Source organism: Vicugna pacos, chromosome 35 (assembly GCF_048564905.1).
Source record: "Vicugna pacos chromosome 35, VicPac4, whole genome shotgun sequence".
In the NCBI taxonomy this organism is placed as follows: Eukaryota; Metazoa; Chordata; class Mammalia; order Artiodactyla; family Camelidae; genus Vicugna; species Vicugna pacos.
In genome coordinates this window covers 4,938,657-4,956,207 of record NC_133021.1, presented here as the reverse complement: position 1 = coordinate 4,956,207, position 17,551 = coordinate 4,938,657, and the positions used below count along the sequence as shown (strand labels likewise).

The window sequence follows — 17,551 nt, the reverse complement described above, 5'->3', positions numbered from 1 at the left end:
GAGCAGCAGGCATGATGGGACGTCCTCAGAGTGGACACTGTGCCCAGTGAGGTGGTTGTGGTTTTACCTGGCGCACTTCCTCTGCCGTCATTTTCACCTTGTAGGTAGTAAGCGGGCTGCGGTGCGCACCGGGGCCCACCCTGCCCCAGCCAGATGCCGGGTCTCAGAAAGTTAACAGCGCGTAACGGCCCTGCCGGGAGTCTGCTCCCCTTGTGCAGAGAGGCCGAGGGTATTTGAGGCTTTGCAGGCCTTGCAGTCTCTGCGACGGCTGCTCTGCGGTTGCGGAGCAAAAGCGGCCGCGGACGGTAGGAGAGGAGCCAGTGTGGCTGTCTTTTAATACAGCTGTTTCCAGAGCAGGCGGACCGGGTCTGTCCCCTTGGGCTACGGTCCGCCAGCACCTGATCCGCTTTATTGTCTGTGCACGGGTGTCTGTTGTCCGAGCTTTCATAGTCTTAATGTTCCCCTCCTTTTTAAAAATAAACTTAGTGAAAAGAAAATACCTCACTGTGAGTTGAACAGTGGAGTCAGGAGGTTATGTTTACCCAGACTGATAAGATATTATTGTAGAAGAGAATGGTTTTTATCTGTCACAGTTTAACGTTATAGCTTTATTTTAATGCTTACCTTTTTAATACTGAAAATTAAAGACTTGGCCCACCAAACATTTATATAAACCGCACTAACAGTGGTCAGTGCATAATTGGGAAATGCTGACTTGTGTGTTGTTCATTTGGGAAATCACTGTGTGTTTTGGCAAATGTGAGATTGCTGAGGATATTGTAAGGAAACTGCCCAGCGTTGTCTGTTACTGCCTCTTCATTCCCTAAAATGATGTAATCACGGAACCCCTCACATAACACCTAATTATGCCCCTAGAACTACTGCTCAGTAGAAGGTATTCTGAGGCTGTCTGCTTTAGATGAGGAGATTAAGAACCAGAACTTTCCCTGGCTTGTGGAGATGGCGGGAACTTGGCAGCAATCCTGGAAGAAGAGCGTCCATCTCTTCCTCTTGCTTACGGAGTCTACTTGTTTTTCCCTTCAATTTCCTTTAGCTTTAAAATATATATATATATATATATATATATATATATATATATATATATATATATATATATATATATATTGCAGTTGACCCTTGAACAACACAGGTTTGAGCTGTGTGGGCCCACTCACACTCGGATTTTTTTCTGTAAAAACCACAGCGCTGCGGCTCTGCGGTCAGTTGAATCCGTAGGTGCAGAACCACAGGTGAAGAGAGCCCACTGTCAGCTTACACCTGGACTTTCGACTGATGGGGCTCAGTGCTCCTAACTGCTGCTTTGTTCGAGGGTCAGCTGTATTTAGAAATAATTTCAAACTTACAGAAAAGTTGCAAGAAAAAGAGGAGTACACCCTTCCGTACACTCAGTGTTAACATTGTGTCCCGTTTGCTTTGTTTTTCCACACACCCTTCCTGTCCTGCACACGCATGGGTTTTTTCTAAACCATTTGAGATTAAGTTCCCTGTATCATGGCCCTTTACACCCAGATATTTCAGTGAGTGTTTGATCTTTTATGGTATAGACATTTTTGAAGATTAGAGTCCCTTTAATTTTTCTTTTTTAAGTAGGGTGATCCCATTTTGGGTTTGTCTGGTGTTTTCTCGGTTAGATTCAGGTGTTGCATTCCCGGCTAACACATTCCCCCGGCTAACACATTCCGTGAGGTGTTGCATTCTCGTGGCATCACATCTAGAGGCATGCGTATCTGTCTGCCCCTCATTGGAAGTGTTCATTCCGATCACCCAGTCAAGCTGGGGCCCAGTCCCTCCACCGTAGAGTTGCTGGTTTTCCCCTGATAAGCAATCTGGGGGTCTACACCCTTTTGAGAGTTGATATAGTGGCTTATACTCAAGTCACAGCTGAGTTTGAATCCAGCTGCCTGTATGAACCTAGGCAAGTTTACTAACTGTGAAGTAGAGAATACACATGTATGTGGGCTTTAAAGGAAATAATGGAATAAGGTGTGAAGCTCAGCCCTGGCATGAAATAAATATTTGCTTAGCATGTGTTAGCTATTATTTTAGTTCTGGAAATATGAATTAATAAGCTTACCAATAAGGTCTACGACTTTATAAAGCTAAAAAAGACTTCACAGGATCATTTCTTCCAAGGAGATGCTTTGTCCAAGGTGAGTGCGTTTTGGAGAGCCTCCTCAGGGAGCCTGCTCTCTCTCTGGGTGTTCTTCCCTGCCCCTTCTGGTGTGTGCGAGGCAGGTGGCTTAGGGGTGAACCCCCATCAGGAGGCCTTTTTTTGAGTTTGGAGTTGCTCGATTTCACAAAGAGCTTAACTGAATCTGTGTGAGATAGACATTGTAAAAGCCACCTGTACCTGTTTCCTGTACCTGTTTTCGGTGTTGCTGTGGTGAGTGTTACATAACTGGTGAGACTTTTAAAAAGAGGGGCGGACATCCTAGTGGAATTATAAATCACATGTAGAGCGTTTCGTGTAGGGGTTTCTAGAAAGCTCTGTTGGATGCTCCCTGCGGCTGGGGTGTGGAATCGGCATGGTGAGGTGTGGACCGGCAGAGTTAGCTAGAGCTGGATCACTGAGGGGCCTGCTGGCCGCGCCCAGAAGTCTGCACATCATCACGAAGGCAGGGGGAGCCAGGGCGGAGTGGGAGTGTTGGGACCACCCTCTTGTAGAAGGACCACTGGCAGGAGCTGTCGAAGGGAATGGAGGGAAGGAGGCTGTCACAGCCTGAACCGTAATAGCGGGTGGGAAGGCTCCGAGTACCTCCTAGACTGAACGTGAGTAACATCTAAAGGCCTGGTGCCTGATCTGGAAATGGGAGAGTAGGAAGCAGAAGCGAGCGGGAAAGTCAGGGCTTCTGACCCGGTGACCTGGATGTGCGGTGTCGTGGTTCCTGAAATCAACGCTGCGTGAGGAGGGAGGCTGACGTCTTGCATGTCAGGGGGACGTGCAGGAAGAGGTCTTTACACGTGTGCCTGACGTTAGCAGAAATCTGGGCGAGAGAGGAAGATGGAGTCTCGTCGTCAGCATACAGGTGGTGGTGGAGGTGGTGACGTCGCAGGAGTGAGTACATAAAAGGACCCAATGACCAAGCGCTGGTATTCGATCACATAAACGTGCTTAGTTTTAGACAAGTTGGAACTAGATGTTCAGCGTATTCGCTGCTGTTGCTTTAGGGTGCTGACCCCCAGAAGGAGAGCCGTCATTTGCATTTTAAGTGACTGCATGGGTTACAAGGCACCAGGCGATGGCAGACAGCCCGCTCCTGGGGGTGCACTGGCGGTGGGGAGATGCTCAGCTGGAGACGGCAGACGGAAGTGAGGGCTTGTTGAGCGTTTTAGGTTTAATTTTTAGGGAAATATTCTGATCAGATTGTATCTTCTGTGAAGGAAGAAAGAAACTAATTTTAGTCCCTCCCCCATGGTGCTGCCTGGCTCTCAAAAATGCGGCCCCAGCAGCCCCGGCTCCAGGATGTGGGGGCACTGACCCAGGGCGGGCGGAGGCAGGGCTCAAAGTAGATGCTGTTTAGCTGACGGCTGCCTTCCCCGTGCGGCTTAGTAACTTGCGGTCCTGAATATTTTATAAGGAAAAGTACTGAAGTGACAAATACTTCACACTGAAGAGAAATAACAAGGCTGGACTGTTTGAACTCTACCTTAGCAAAGGACTTCCTTTACTGTTTCACACTCTGGAAATAAGACTTCAGAGCACCGAGTTAAGTGGGAGGAGTAGAAGGCCACAGAGAGACTTTTCTACCATTTATTTCATGTAGAAAATCTAAGTATCGAATTGCTCTTTTTCTTGCCAAATAGTCTAATCAGTCTTCAGCTGTTCACCCTTAGTGTTTTAAATACAAAAGCAAAATGTATTTGTGTTAAATTTTTTTTTGCTTTTATGAAATTTAATCTTACTTTTTAATGACGTCTCTTCCAAGCCAGAACAATTTGTGGACCTCAAATAACTGGTAAAATTTCACTGGCTCATTCAACAAGTATTTACTGGATACTTGTATGTGTTAAGCACAATTCTAGACCTGGAGTAAACAAAGCAAAAAACAAATTCCTACATTCATAAATCTCATATTCTGGGGAGAAGAGCCAGACAATGAATAAAGCGATGAAGAAATTCAGTAGTCTGCCCAGCAAAATGAAGCAGGGTACAGGATAGAGTGGGGTCGAGGGGGAGAGATTCCATATTTTTTGCAACATTTTATTATGAAAAATATCAAATGTACAGTGAGGTCAGGAGTTTTGCGGTGATCTGCCGTGTAGCCAGGAGCCAGATCGAACCGTTATTGTCCTCCACCTGCCTTGTCACACGAGTCCACCTGTCTGTCTGTCAGCCCCTCACCTGTCAGTCCGTCTTCATTTCCGATGCGTTTCAAAGTGAACTACAAGTATCAGGGCATGCTTCCCTAAGTACTTCAGTGTACGTATCATTAACTAGAGTGTAGTATTTGTTTACTGGTTTTTTTTTCTTTTCAGGTAAAATTTACATGCAACGGAATTCGCAAATATTTAGTACATATTAGCTGAATTTTGACAACTTCGTGTACTTGTATAACCCAACCCCCACTGAGGTAGTGAACATGATTACGCCACCCCAGAAAATTCCCCCATTCCCCTCCCAGCCATCCTTGCCCCTCCTGCAAGACAGCTACTGTTCTGGTTTTTTTTTCTTACCATAGATGAATTTGCTTGTTTTGAAACTTCACATTAATGGACTCAAAGAGTGTGGACTCTCGTGCAGAGCTGTTTTTCCTCACCCCAGGGTTTTTTGCTGTTTGCTTGTGTGTATAGATCGCTGGCTCCTTTTTGCCGCTGAGTAGTATTCCCTCGTGTCACTAAACTGGTTTGCTCATCCGACCTGATGATGGACATTTGGTTGTTTCCTCTCTGGGGCTGATTTGACTGGAACTATGTGAACATTCTTGTCCAAATCTCTCTATGGGCCTGTGTTTTCATCTCTCTTGGATAGCTGCCTCGGAGCGGGGTTGCCAGGCCACGTGGATGTGCGCGTTTTCCGGGAAGACCTGCCGCTCCTCTTCCTCCCTGACCGTGTGTTCGGGTCCTTACCGCCGTACCCCATTGTAGCCGCTCATTGTAGTTTGTCTGCAAAGGTGACTTGTACACGAGGACTTGAAGAAGGTGACAGTGTGACAAAGAACACGGACTCTAGTGTGAGCAGAGCAGAGGGGTGGAGAGGAGAGGAAATGACACAGGAGAGGAAGCAAGGAAAGGAGGGGGCCTTGTGAGCAGCTTTAAGAACTTTGCTTTTATTCTGGTGAGGTGGGAGGTGACTGGAGTCCTCTGAATGGAAGGATGGCATGGTCTGACTTGTGTATCAACAGATGACCAGGCTGCTCCATGCAGAGACAGGAGTGGGAGCAGGGCAGCCAGCTGGGGGGCTGCAGTGATGAGCCGGGTGAAGGTGGGGGTCTACAAGAGAGCTTGGGGTGCGTGTGGAGCGGTGTTCTGAACAGGCATCGACGCTCGGTTCTTAGAAATGCCGTTAGAAAGAGGAGAGGAAGTCGTTCACTCATCCCTTTGTTCCCGTGGCAGTGGAGTCAAGCCCTACGTGCATCAATCATCAGGGCTTAAACTGCTTAAGTAGCTTTTTACAAATTAGGCATCACTGAAGTAATCTTAAACAATATGGTTGCTTTTAATGAGCTGTTTTTAATTCTAAATGTGGTCTTAGTTGTTATGGCTAAGTGTTAAGGTCAGTATTTGCTTAAATAAATATTTAATGAATAAGTGAATATAATTTAATCTTTGTCTAGGAGTTTGCACAATGTTACCTTGAATAGCTCTTTCTGCCTTGGTAATATTTATTAGAACTTACTATAGAGCAGGTGGAAGTACATTCTTCATTTTTTTCACGCGTTTTGTTTAGACTTATCCTTCTCATTTTTCTATAGTGATACTTGATAAGATACTGAGTATCTGCCATATAGTACCAGATGTGGGGTAGATTACAAAGATAATCTTTAGTCCTCATCCTTAAAAGAATCTGGAGTCCCCTGATAACTACGAGAGAATTCATCTTTTAAAGGAAAAGATACAAAAGTTAGTTAGATGTAGCATCTAATTTTAAGGAGCTCACATTTTGGAGATGAATGTGTAAACAAACACACGAGTACAGCAAAGCTGAAGCAGAGACTAAACGCACAGGTGACGGGGCAGCGCTGCTTGGCGGCGGGGGAAGGGGTGGCGGGACGATCATCTCAAACCAGACTTTGAAGAACAAGTAGAAACTTGGAGGGGCAGGTGGGAGGCGCATGGTGAGTGGTGCCCCCCCCCCCCGTGAACAGAGGCACAGAACAGGTGTTTAAGACACACAGAACTGTCCCTTCAGGTGGGTCTCACCTACAGATAGGCGTGTCACTCTTAATCAAGAAAACTGTATTTCTGACTGCCCAAGTATAAGTGATATGCCCTGTTTATAACCAGTTAACCAATTTGCATTAACTACTAATACATTTAAAATTAACTACCGATACATTTAGCAAAGAGACCAGTGAAAGCCATCTGAAAAGGCAAAAATTTTTCTAGGGGTAAGCAAAAATTAAAAAGAGGAAAGTAAAAGAAAGAAGATTAACTGCTGGAGAGATGAAAAGGAAAGATGGGTAAGAAGAAAGATATAAGTATATATGTATCACAAATAATAAAAATAAGCAGCACAGTGACTTGCGAGACTTCTGCTCTGATGAGGAAGCTGAGATTCTTACTTGGTCCTCTGTCTCCAAAGCCCCTGCTCTTCCGACGCAAGAGGCAAGCTGAGGTGACGGGAGTGAACGTTCCGGGCCCAGGGCCACGACCGCAGGGCTCACGGAGACGTGAAAGTGTGCCTCTCAACTTTCTGGAGGTCACTCTTCAGTCTTGTCTTTTATATACTTGCTTTTGTTTTTGTTTTTTGGCCGGGAGGGGGGAGGTAATTAGGTTTATTTATTTGCTTAGTTTTAGAAGGGGTACCGGGATTGAACCCAGACCTTGTGCATGGTAAGCATGTGCTCTACCACTTGAGCTATATACCCTCCCCCCTTCTTCAGTCTTTTCTGATCCCCTTTTTTACTGTTTACATTGCTGTGTATAGAGAACATCATCTATAATTACTTGTAGTGCAAGAGGCTTTTAAAAGTTATTTGCATAGTCATGTCATGGTTCATCTGATCCCATTTTAATGTAAGATTGAACATTAAAGAATTCTTTATTTAATTTTATTTACTTTGTTTCCTGTAAGATCAGATTTATTTGAGAGGGTGTGCCTCTGTTATTTTATAAAAAAGTGGAATTCTTTGTGGTGTTTTGGTGATTAACTCTTAAATTGCAACTGGGCCTAATTATTATAAATACTGTACAGTATAAAGAAACTTTACCCACCCTAGATGTCAGACTGGCCAGTGGTCTTCAAACATAGCCCTTCCCTTTTCTTAAAATAATCTTCTAACTCCCATTCCTGCAGCTCTTAGTTTAAAGGTCACTGTGCTAGTGAGAGCGATGCTGTCCCTGCAGTCAACCCCTCGCCGGTGAATATTTCCTGTAACACATTGTCCTTTTCCTTTATAGCACTATCACACTTCACAGTTTATTTTTAGGACAGGTTTTATTAGTGTCCGTCCTCCCTGCTGCAGTGGCAGGAAGCAGGCTTGTGGCAGTTACCGTCGTGTTCCCAGGCCAGGCCCGCGGTCGGCACTCGGTAACCACGGGCAGCGTTCGCTAGTGAGCAGACTCGAGCCCCGTGTCCTGCTCTGTATCTCCAGTTGTTCTCCACCAGCATCTCCCAAACCATGTTACAGAAGTCCTCCGTGAGCTCTTACTAGACATTTTCTGAAAAAAGGATTCTGTGGTCACAGGTTTGGAATGACTGTACCCTCCCTTAAGAGCAACCACAGTTTACATTAATATGTCAGACGCTTTCAGTCCTTAAGTTTAAAATCCAGAGTTCTCTCTCTCTCTGTTTTTGTTTTAACTGTCAAACTCAGTATTGGACTACCTGTTGATAATTTGAAGTGAAGTATTTCAGTGACAAAGGTTGGGAAGGCTGGCTTACTCAGTGCTGCAAGTAGGTTTATTTAAAGATTTCATTGACAGCTATTATCTTCAGGGAACAGCTAACTTTTTGTATAATTGTAATGTAAGGTTGGATCATCTTAGCCATTTAGTTAAGGCATTCAGTAAATAATTACTGAATTTAATTCATAGCTCATCTTATTCTAATTTGTTTCATGTATTAACTTGGCTTCATCATTTTACATCTCTACTCAAAGCAGAGGCCTCATTATCATTTATAACTTAACGCTCTGCTTCTTAGAAATAGATTTATATAGTTTGGGGTTTACCTGGAAAGCTGCAAGCATGTTTTACTCTTGAACTGACTTAAATGGGAAGGGTTTTACTGAACTAAATAAACAGTGTCTTTTAGAAATTACCTTTATTTTAGGAAATCACTTAGTGAAATGCACTCATATTTTTTGTCAAAAAACTGCAACTACGTTTTAGAAACTAAGGGAAATAAAGAAAATTATAGAAGAGCATTTCAAAATTGTACCACTGGAGGTGATCTGTTAACTGGTGTACAGACTTTGAAACTTGATGCATTTTGTGCTCTCTGTGTGTGTGTACGCGTACATACACAGATACATGCATATAGATCCACTTATTCCACAGGTATTTAAGGACTAAGCTTTGTGCCCAGCACTGTTTTCCAGTGGCTATTTATTTAGCAGTGAACAAAACAGACAGAAATCTCTGCCCTCACGATGCTTAGATTGGGGTGGGGAGGAAGAGGTGACAACAGGAAACAAACAAGTGTTGACAAGACGGGGAATGAATGAACAGGGAAGGAATGAAGGAGTGTAGAGGGAAGGACTGTGACTCATGTGGTCAGCTTCTTGCAGACTTTTTCCTGTCTATGCGTATGCTCAATTATGTCTTTCTCTTTTAAAAAAACATTAAAACACAAGTATCTTGAACATACAGTTTTCAGATCTTCCTACCTAATAAGATGATTTTTTTCGCATTTCATTAAATATTATTCTGAACCATTTAAAGGCTATGCATATTCCATTTTGTAGAATGTGGTCCATTTTCTACACAGCAACCAGGGTGATCTTTCACTCTTCGGCGCTATTACTGTTAGTACCAGGACAGCTCCTTCACATGCCCTGTGACTGTGTGATTTGGTTCTGACCCCAGGTCCCCTCACCAGCAGGTTCCAGCTGCCCTGGCTCCTCTGGGCGCTCTCCTTCCACCTCTGAGTCCTTGTCTGGAAGAGGGGAGACGGTAAATAGGACCCTGTACGGTTACAGTTACACACTAGTTACTGAGGAATGATTTTTAAGACTTTAGAAGAACTTAACCACATTTGCTGTATATTACATACATCTTGGGTCCTTAGTTTCAATATGAGGAAATTGTGTCAAATATTTAATGAAACAAAAAGCCCACACATAAGACCACACGTAAGATTTTTTTTAAGCAGTAAGTATTTACTGCAATATTGATGGACAAAAATTTGATTTCACAATTATGGGAAAATGGATATAAACATAAGGGAAAATCATTCTGCAGAGCAGTGTTAAAACACTGCAGGAAATGTGTTTGGTACCAAGCACGTGGAGAGCTCTGCAGAGGCTCTGATGATGAGAGGTGCACGTTTGCTACCATGTTTTCAGTAGTTAGTGTGTCTCGGGCACTTTATCTTAACCACGGTTCCACGTGGTAGGTACACGATGCACGTTTATAGGTAACAAAACATACTGATGTAAATATCTTGTCCCAAATCATAGAGCTGGTAAATCGTGGAGCCAGCATTCAGATCCGGAGCCCTCCTGGTTACAGATCCATGTTCTTAACCACATTCTGGTATCTGTAAGAATCAAAACATGTCACACCCAGAAAGTAGTTTTCATTGTGGTTCGTCTAGAAGAATAAATGAGATGGCCAGGAAATTTCTGAAGAATTGTAGGAGTGAATTTAGTATCTGGTAAGCACCAGACAATAAAATGTAGTATGAGGCTGTGCTTTTAAAAACACATTAAATACTCGCGTAGGAGGCAGTTGAGTGGGATAGGGAAAAAGAGCTTGGAAGTACTCCTAAGTGTAACTTACGATAAAGGCACGTTTTTACTCATTAAGGGAATAGGTGATTTTATACGTGACATTAGGACAGGTGACTTGCTATCTCTGCTTATACAAAAAAATAAAAAGATAAGCCGTCTCTCACATATACACCTACACAGAGACATGCTAATAGGTTAAGAACAAAATGCAAGTGGAGGCTAATGTGCAGCTTCCCCACCCCCTCCTTGAGTTTCCTGTAAGCAGGAGGCATAGGTCCCAGGAAACCTCCTTTGATGTTAGAGGGTATCTGAGAGTAGAAGAGGACACCTGGGGCTGAGGCCCAGCCAGGCTCAGCAGCGCCTTGGGTCAGGGCACTAAGGGACCGTCCACTGGATGACAGACCATGCTGAAGGGGGAGCAGACACAGCCTCAGCCGTCCTCCCAGGAGCCACTGAGCAGCCTGAGTCAGAGATCAAACTGAGTTCTCAAAGTGGAAGGTTTGTTTACACACCCTATCTGTGACTATACAGCTTACACCTGTTACTAAGGATGACAGAACCATAGAGGGAAAGATTAATAACTCACCAACAGAACTTTCCTGCATGGAACAAATATTCTAAACAAAGATCAGAAGTCAAACTGCAGGAAGATATTTGTAAGAATTTATTACATGGGTGTTAATTTCCTTAATGTTAAAGAGGAAATAATCCACATATTTAAACATCAGTTAGAAAAAGGAAAGCAGTACTTTTGAGGATGAGCAGACAGTGAAGAAAAACTAATTTTAAAGAAATTAACCTAAAATAACAAGATGGGCGATTTTACAATTGAAGAGAGAAGTTTTCGCAAGGAATGGTGGCAATATGTGTTGTGACCTCGTAGGCCTCTTGAGCACTGCCATCTGCAGGTGCCTTCATGGGCGTGTGATAGGACAGGACTGGTTTTCGCAGCATTTAGGGAAAAGGTTAGGCATTTAGGTTGTTGGCAGGGTTCTTTCTCCTGTCAATTAGTGTCTGCTTAAATAAGTTATGGTACATCTGTGTAGTAGAATACAACTAAAGAATATATATAATACATATAAAATTACAGGCTACTTCTGAAGACCGGAATGTTTTGTTTTCATACTGTTGAAATGTTTCCTTGAACTTGTATTTTATATAGTATTTTAAAAATTAGTTTAGGGGGAGGGTATAGCTAAGTGGCACAGCACATGCTCAGCATGCATGAGGTCCTGGGTTCAGTCCCCAGTGCCTCCATTAGAAACTAAATAAATAAACCTCATAAAAAATAGTTTAAATTTAATGAAATGTTTACCAAAATTCAGTGACGACAGGGCTGAGTGAGAACAGGTATTTTTAAGGCAGCTGGTGGTAGTACAAACTGGTAAAATCTGTGTGGCAGCTAAACCAAAGCTTATGTTGAGCACCTGCTGTATGCCAGGCGTTACGCTAAACATGTGGTGCACATTTATCTCACTTAAGTCTCCAACCAAGCCTGTAAAGTAGGTTCTGTTTTCCTCCTACTGGATGAATCAGATCAGAAGAGTGAAGTGTCTTGCCAGGAGCCACAAACTCTGAAGGCTGTGCTTTCAATCCTGTGCTTTACTTCTCTGGAAATTCATAAGGAAGGTTATTGCTCAAGACAGAAGACCAAGTTTGAATCTGTGTCAGTTTCACCAACTGAAAATGGAGATAGTAGTCTCTACCCTTCTTTGAAAAGGTGGCACTGGTTGTATGGCATTTATGCAGCATTGTATGAATGAGCAATCAGGATCAACAAAATCGCCCACTTTCTTCATACAATAAGTTCAAATGTTTTAACTCTGTTTTTAAGTCCCATCTGTAAAATGCAAACTTCAATAACAGTTTTAGTGAACTTTGGGGGATCTTTTGTATAATTTAACTCTCAATTTCTGTGAGTACCTTTTCCTAAATTGAGGAAATATACAGTGTACTAACAATCTTCTTGTTTCTACTTAAAATGTCTTTATCACCAATTATATTGTTAGTATCCTTGCAAGACGATTAAACTCCCTCTGTTTTAAAGCCTAATGAACAGAAACCTTTCCATAAGGCTATGTGTTCTGTTTGTTAGTTTTTTAATACATGAACTCATCTCTTCTCCCCTCTTTCCAGGAGCACCATCTTCAGCGGGCTATTTCAGCACAGCAGGTGTATGGTGAGAAGAGGGATAACATGGTTATACCAGTCCCGGAGGCGGAGAGCAACATTGCTTACTACGAGTCCATATATCCCGGGGAATTTAAGATGCCAAAGCAGCTCATTCACATACAGCGTAAGTAATCCCTCTTCTGACAACCATGTCGTGTGTTACCGTCTTGTGTAACTTGACAGATTTTGATCTGTTCAAGGCCATTTTCAGAACCCATTTTATTGACCAGCATCAGCTTGAGTTATTAGCCCATTTTCATGTTTTAAAATTGTGCTTGAGATTTCTGCTTGACAGAAAAAGTATTTTCACCCTGGACTTTTAGCTTCATCTCAGCATGGAGTCCCACGCTGCTTTAGACAAGCAGGATGAAGTGTGTGGTAGTGACAGGCCCTCCACTGGAAGTAACCCTCTGGTAGCTAATCACGCTTCATGGTGAACAGCTGAGAGCTTGTGGATTTCTGAGAATAGATTTCGTTCACTCACCCCAAGTAGCTGGCAGCTTAGAACCATGCCTGGGGGCTACGGAGGTGAGATTGCTGCGGCTGCCGTGGCCGTCTCAGCCTGGGTGGTCAGGAGGCTTTTCCAGGGGCCTGTGTGGCTCTTCCCAGGGCAACATAAATCCATTTGGTTTTTGTTGTTCTTTTTAAGGACATAGAGAGACTAGCTTTAACTAGTTTCTAACCTGTTAACTACTTTTCTAACTCATTTAACCTTCTATCCATGTGATCTATTTCTGTCCTGGATTCTAAGTGTTTATGTTATTGTTTCCTGAATGTGAAAACCAAAAGTAAACATAATGCCCATCCTGGCTTTTACCAGTTCTGTGTTGGCATTTGGTGTTTTTAACTTGTGATATTTTTTATCTTTACCCTCTAACTTGTACCTAACCTGACTGACTTCCTTTACAAAAAAAAAAACAAAATTCTTGCAATTTATTAAAGGCTACTTTGAAGTGAACCAAACAAGTGGCTTGTGTTTTCTTGCCCAACTCACATTTTTAATTACATGTGAGACACACACAGACATTCTAAACGAATTTGATCAATGTTGAGACCCAAAAATTAATTCTCTGGAAAATTATATCCATGTGAAAGTTACGAGCTGATCCTTCCTATTTATATGTGTTAACTAGAGCCACGTCATTTTCCACGGCCACAGGCTGTGTCATCTTACATCTCGTGCGCGTAAGAAACATGCTTTGGGGGAAGGGTGTAGCTCAGGGATAGAGCCCGTGCTTAGCATGCAGGAGGTCCTGAGTTCAATCCCCAGTGCCCCCTCTAAAAATAAATAAATAAACCTAATTATCTCCCCTCCCCCCAAAAGTAAAATAAATAATTTTTTAAAAATACATGCTTTTAAGTTAAAGCAGGATTGAGCAAGATAAAATTACATTAATCAATTTACATTATCATTACTATAAAAAATTTCTGAATGCAGGTTTTACAAATAACTGCTTATTGATGACCAAAATCCACACACACATTTTTGGGTGGTGGGGGGGTGGTAATTAGGCCTGTATGTATTTATTTTAATGGGGGTACTGGGACACAGATCACATTTTATTGGTAACGAGTAGATTAAATTATGGTCAGAAAAGTCGAAGGGTGCTGTATCGGAAGAGGAATTGAGTTTGCTGACATTGTAATCTAATAGTAATAAAATGGAAACAATTATAAATTATTTGGGAAAAAATTTTTAATCAGTACACATTTGAAAAGATAGACATTTGGAAAAATCGGAATATTAATAAAGACAGTAAGCTAAATTAGTGTTAGCTGCCTTTGAATTTCTTTTAACATTTTGTTTTGAATGATTGTAGATTCACAGAACAATATGTGAAGCCTTGTATAAGCACTGCTGTGACTGAGACACTCAGTTGTACCATCACGAGACACCACCTTGCTGCTCCTTTAAGCCCATCCCTAGCCCCTGGCAGCCGCTGATCTGTTCTCCATCTCTGTAGCTGTTAGCTGATGATCCTAACGTGAAGGCAGTCATGCAGTGCCTGTGCTTCTGAGGTGGGATTTCTCTCCCTTCACGTGACGCCCTCAGTGTTCATCCAGGCTGTCTCGTGTCGGCAGATCCTCCCTTCCTGTTGCTGAGTGGTCCTCCCGTAGTGCCTGTGCCTCACAGTGTTGCACCGTTCACCCACTGGAAGGCCTTTGGGTAGTTTCCAGGTTCTAACCATTACAAATACAGCCGCTGTGAACACCCATGCGCAGAGTTTTGTGTGAGCATAAGTTTTATTTCTCTGGGACAGAGTCCTGTGAGTGTAGTTGCTGGGTCATCCGTTTCCAGTTTGACAAGAACTTGTGCGTGAAGCCTGAGAGCAGCTGTGCCGTCTCACGTTAGCAGCAGCAGTGTGTGTGTGATCCAGCTTCTCTCTGTGCCCTGGCCAGCGTCTGAGACTGTCACTCGTTTTAGCCATTCTCATCAGGTGTGCAGCGATACCTCATTGTGCTTTAAGTTTGTGTTTCTCTAAATGGCTGATAGGTTAACCGTCCTTTTGTGTGTTTGCCATCTCTGTATCCTCTTTGGTGAAATGACTGCACATGTCTTTTGCCCATTTTCCAATTAGATTGTTTTAATGTTGAGTGCTAAGCATTTTGTTTTGTTTGCATATTCTAGACACAAGTCTTTGTCATATATATGATGTGAAAATACTTTCTCCCAGGCTGTAATTTGTCTTGATTCTCTTAGCAGAGCCTTTCACAGAGCAGAGGTTGTTTTTAATTTTGATGAGATCTACTTACCAGTGTTCGTCTTATGAGTCATGAGTTTGCTGTCAACTCTAAGAATACTCTTTGTTTTGCTCTGGGTGTCAAGACTTTCTCCTATGACCTGTTCTAGAAATGTCACAGTTTTACACTTTACACTTAAGTGTATGGTCATTTTGAGTGTGAGGTTTAGGTCATGGTGTTTCTCGCCCCCCGCCCCGCACCCCTACCCCCGATACCTGATTACTCCAGCGCCATTTATTGAAAAAGTGATCCCTCCTCCGTTGAATTGCTTTTGCTTCTCCGCCAAACATTAATTAGGGATATTGGTGTGAACCTGGTTCTGGGTTCTGCTCCATTCACCTCTGAGTCCTGGACGGTGCCGCTGCCGTGACCCCTGCAGCTGTGTGATGGCCCTGCCGTCAGGGAGAGGGCCTCCTCCTTCATTTTCCTCCTTCAAAGTTGCTTTGGGTGCTTGAGGGCTTCTCCCTGTAAGTATTAGAATAAGTTCATCTGCATGTGCAGAGAATTTGCCGAGATTTTGATGGGGATTGCATGAAACTTACAGGTCACCGTAGGGAAAACTGGCATCTTTGCTATGTTGAGTCTCCCAATCCGTGACCACTGTGTGACTTTCCAGGTGTTCAGATCTGCTCTGACTTCTTTCGTTGACACTTTATAATTTTCATCATCCAGATCCATATCTTTTTCGTACTTTTTAGAAGACTTATACCTGTTTTATGCATTTGGAACAATTGAAAATGGTATTGCACTTTCGATTTTGGTTTCCACTTGTTCACTGACAGAAATGCAGTTGAATTGTGTATTGAGCTTATGTCCTGTGGCCTTAACTGAAATTACATATTACGTCTAGAAGATGTTTGCAAATTCTTTGGAATTTTCTATATAGAAAGTCATGTTGTAGTCTGCAAGTAGAGATAGTTTTATTTTTTCTTTTCCAACTTGTATGTCTTTAATTTATCTTTCTTGCCTTAGTATCGTGGTTAGAACTTGAATATGATGTTAAAATAAGAGTGTTAAGAACCTACATCCTTGCCTTGTCCCTGGTCCTGGAGGGAAAGAATTCAGCCTTCCACCACTAAGTGTCATGCCGCCTGTAGGTTTTTTTGTGTTGCTTTTCCCCTCTATTCCTAGTATGCTGAGAGTTTTTATCATGACTGTTGAGTTTGTCAAATGCTTTTCTGCATCAGTTGATAAGGTCATGTGATTATTTTTCTTTAGCCTGTTGATACGGTAGGTTGCATTGGTTGGGTTTGAATAGTGAACCAGCCTTGCATACCTGGAATAAATCCCACTTGGCTGTCGTGTGTATTTTTTTGATATGTTGTTGGCTGGGATCTTACTGAGTTTTACATCTGAGTTCATGAAAAATACTGGTGGTAGTCTGTTTTGTGTGTGTGCTCAGTCTTGTCAGATTTTGGTATCAAAGTAATATTGTCCTCAAAAACCAGGTTGGAAGTGTTCCCTTTTACTCTGGTTTCTGGAAGAGATTGTGTAAAACTGATGTTAATTCTTTAAAAATTGATACTGGCTTTTTAATATACTATAATACACAGAAAAGCTAGTTATACTGTAAATTTCTGTGAAGTTAAAATTGAATCTTGACTGCCAGGTGGTCTAAGAAATTGCTTATGATGGGTAATTGCCTCGAATTATATATATATAGACTGGTTCATTTCAATTCTCCTAATTTCAATTTTATAAAACTCTTAAGCTAATGTTACACAAACTTCCATGGAATTTCTAGGATGGTAATTAGTATTGCCTAAAAAAGTCATGATTAAACACGTTTGAGAATTATTGCATATAAATTCCCTTTCCACTCCCAGAGTTGTAACGCATATTACTATGTTTATGGGCTCTGGGAATCTTGCAGTTAAAAAAAAAAGTTTATTTTAACCCAGCAGTTTTCAAATGTATTCATTACATGTATCTGTTAACATTTCATTGAACATTTGTTTGGAAAATCTCGACTTTATTTTTGTCTTCAGCCAGCTTAGGAAAGAGATCATAATTTTCTCTCTTTTATCCCAGTCAGAGCTGTGCAGGAAGAAACCTGTATTAAAACCATTATTGCCGCCTTTAGTTCCAGACTGTGGGTACTTTCCAAAATATCTCAGGGTGCTATTCAGCATCTCCTGATCCAGAGGGTCTTACTGTGGTTTCTTTTTGATGGGTGATCCATAAGGCTTCAGGTTATACAGCTGGGACTTCCCCTTTTCCTCTTCCTTCTGGAAGAAAGGACAGAGCAGTTCTCTCTCCCTTCCCCTTGAACTTGGTTCTCAAGGTTTTCTCCTGTTAATCCTCAAAGGAAGCCTTCTTTAAAGGAGCAGTCTTGGTGTGCATTTGTGTAAGTACGTGCGTGTACAGATACAGACACGTGCATTTCCAGTTCTGTCCACTGGTTGGGCCAAGAAGCAAAAGTGTTGAGTAGCAGTGTGCATACCTAGTGCCTGCTCTCTGACCTGTTCCCCACTAAAGAAGGCCAGGACTATGCGGAGAAATGGCCAATTCCAGGGCTGGGGCAGGGTAAGTAAGTACAGGATAACCTGCAACATCTTGTG

At 42.5% G+C, this 17,551-nt stretch overlaps 1 protein-coding gene across 10 annotated transcripts in view; it reads left to right on the top strand.

The window, feature by feature from the left end:
* Positions 1 to 17,551, top strand: part of EPC1 (enhancer of polycomb homolog 1) — a 90,008-nt gene that overhangs the window by 49,759 nt on the left and 22,698 nt on the right. For all 10 annotated transcript variants that reach the window (XR_012067344.1, XM_072955439.1, XM_072955442.1 and 7 more), the window contains one exon: positions 12,213 to 12,372. Coding sequence is in view for 9 of the 10 variants with exons in the window: in XM_072955439.1 (XP_072811540.1) it covers positions 12,213 to 12,372 (160 nt within the window). In the remaining variant the exon portion in view is untranslated. The remainder of the gene's footprint in view (positions 1 to 12,212; positions 12,373 to 17,551) is intronic.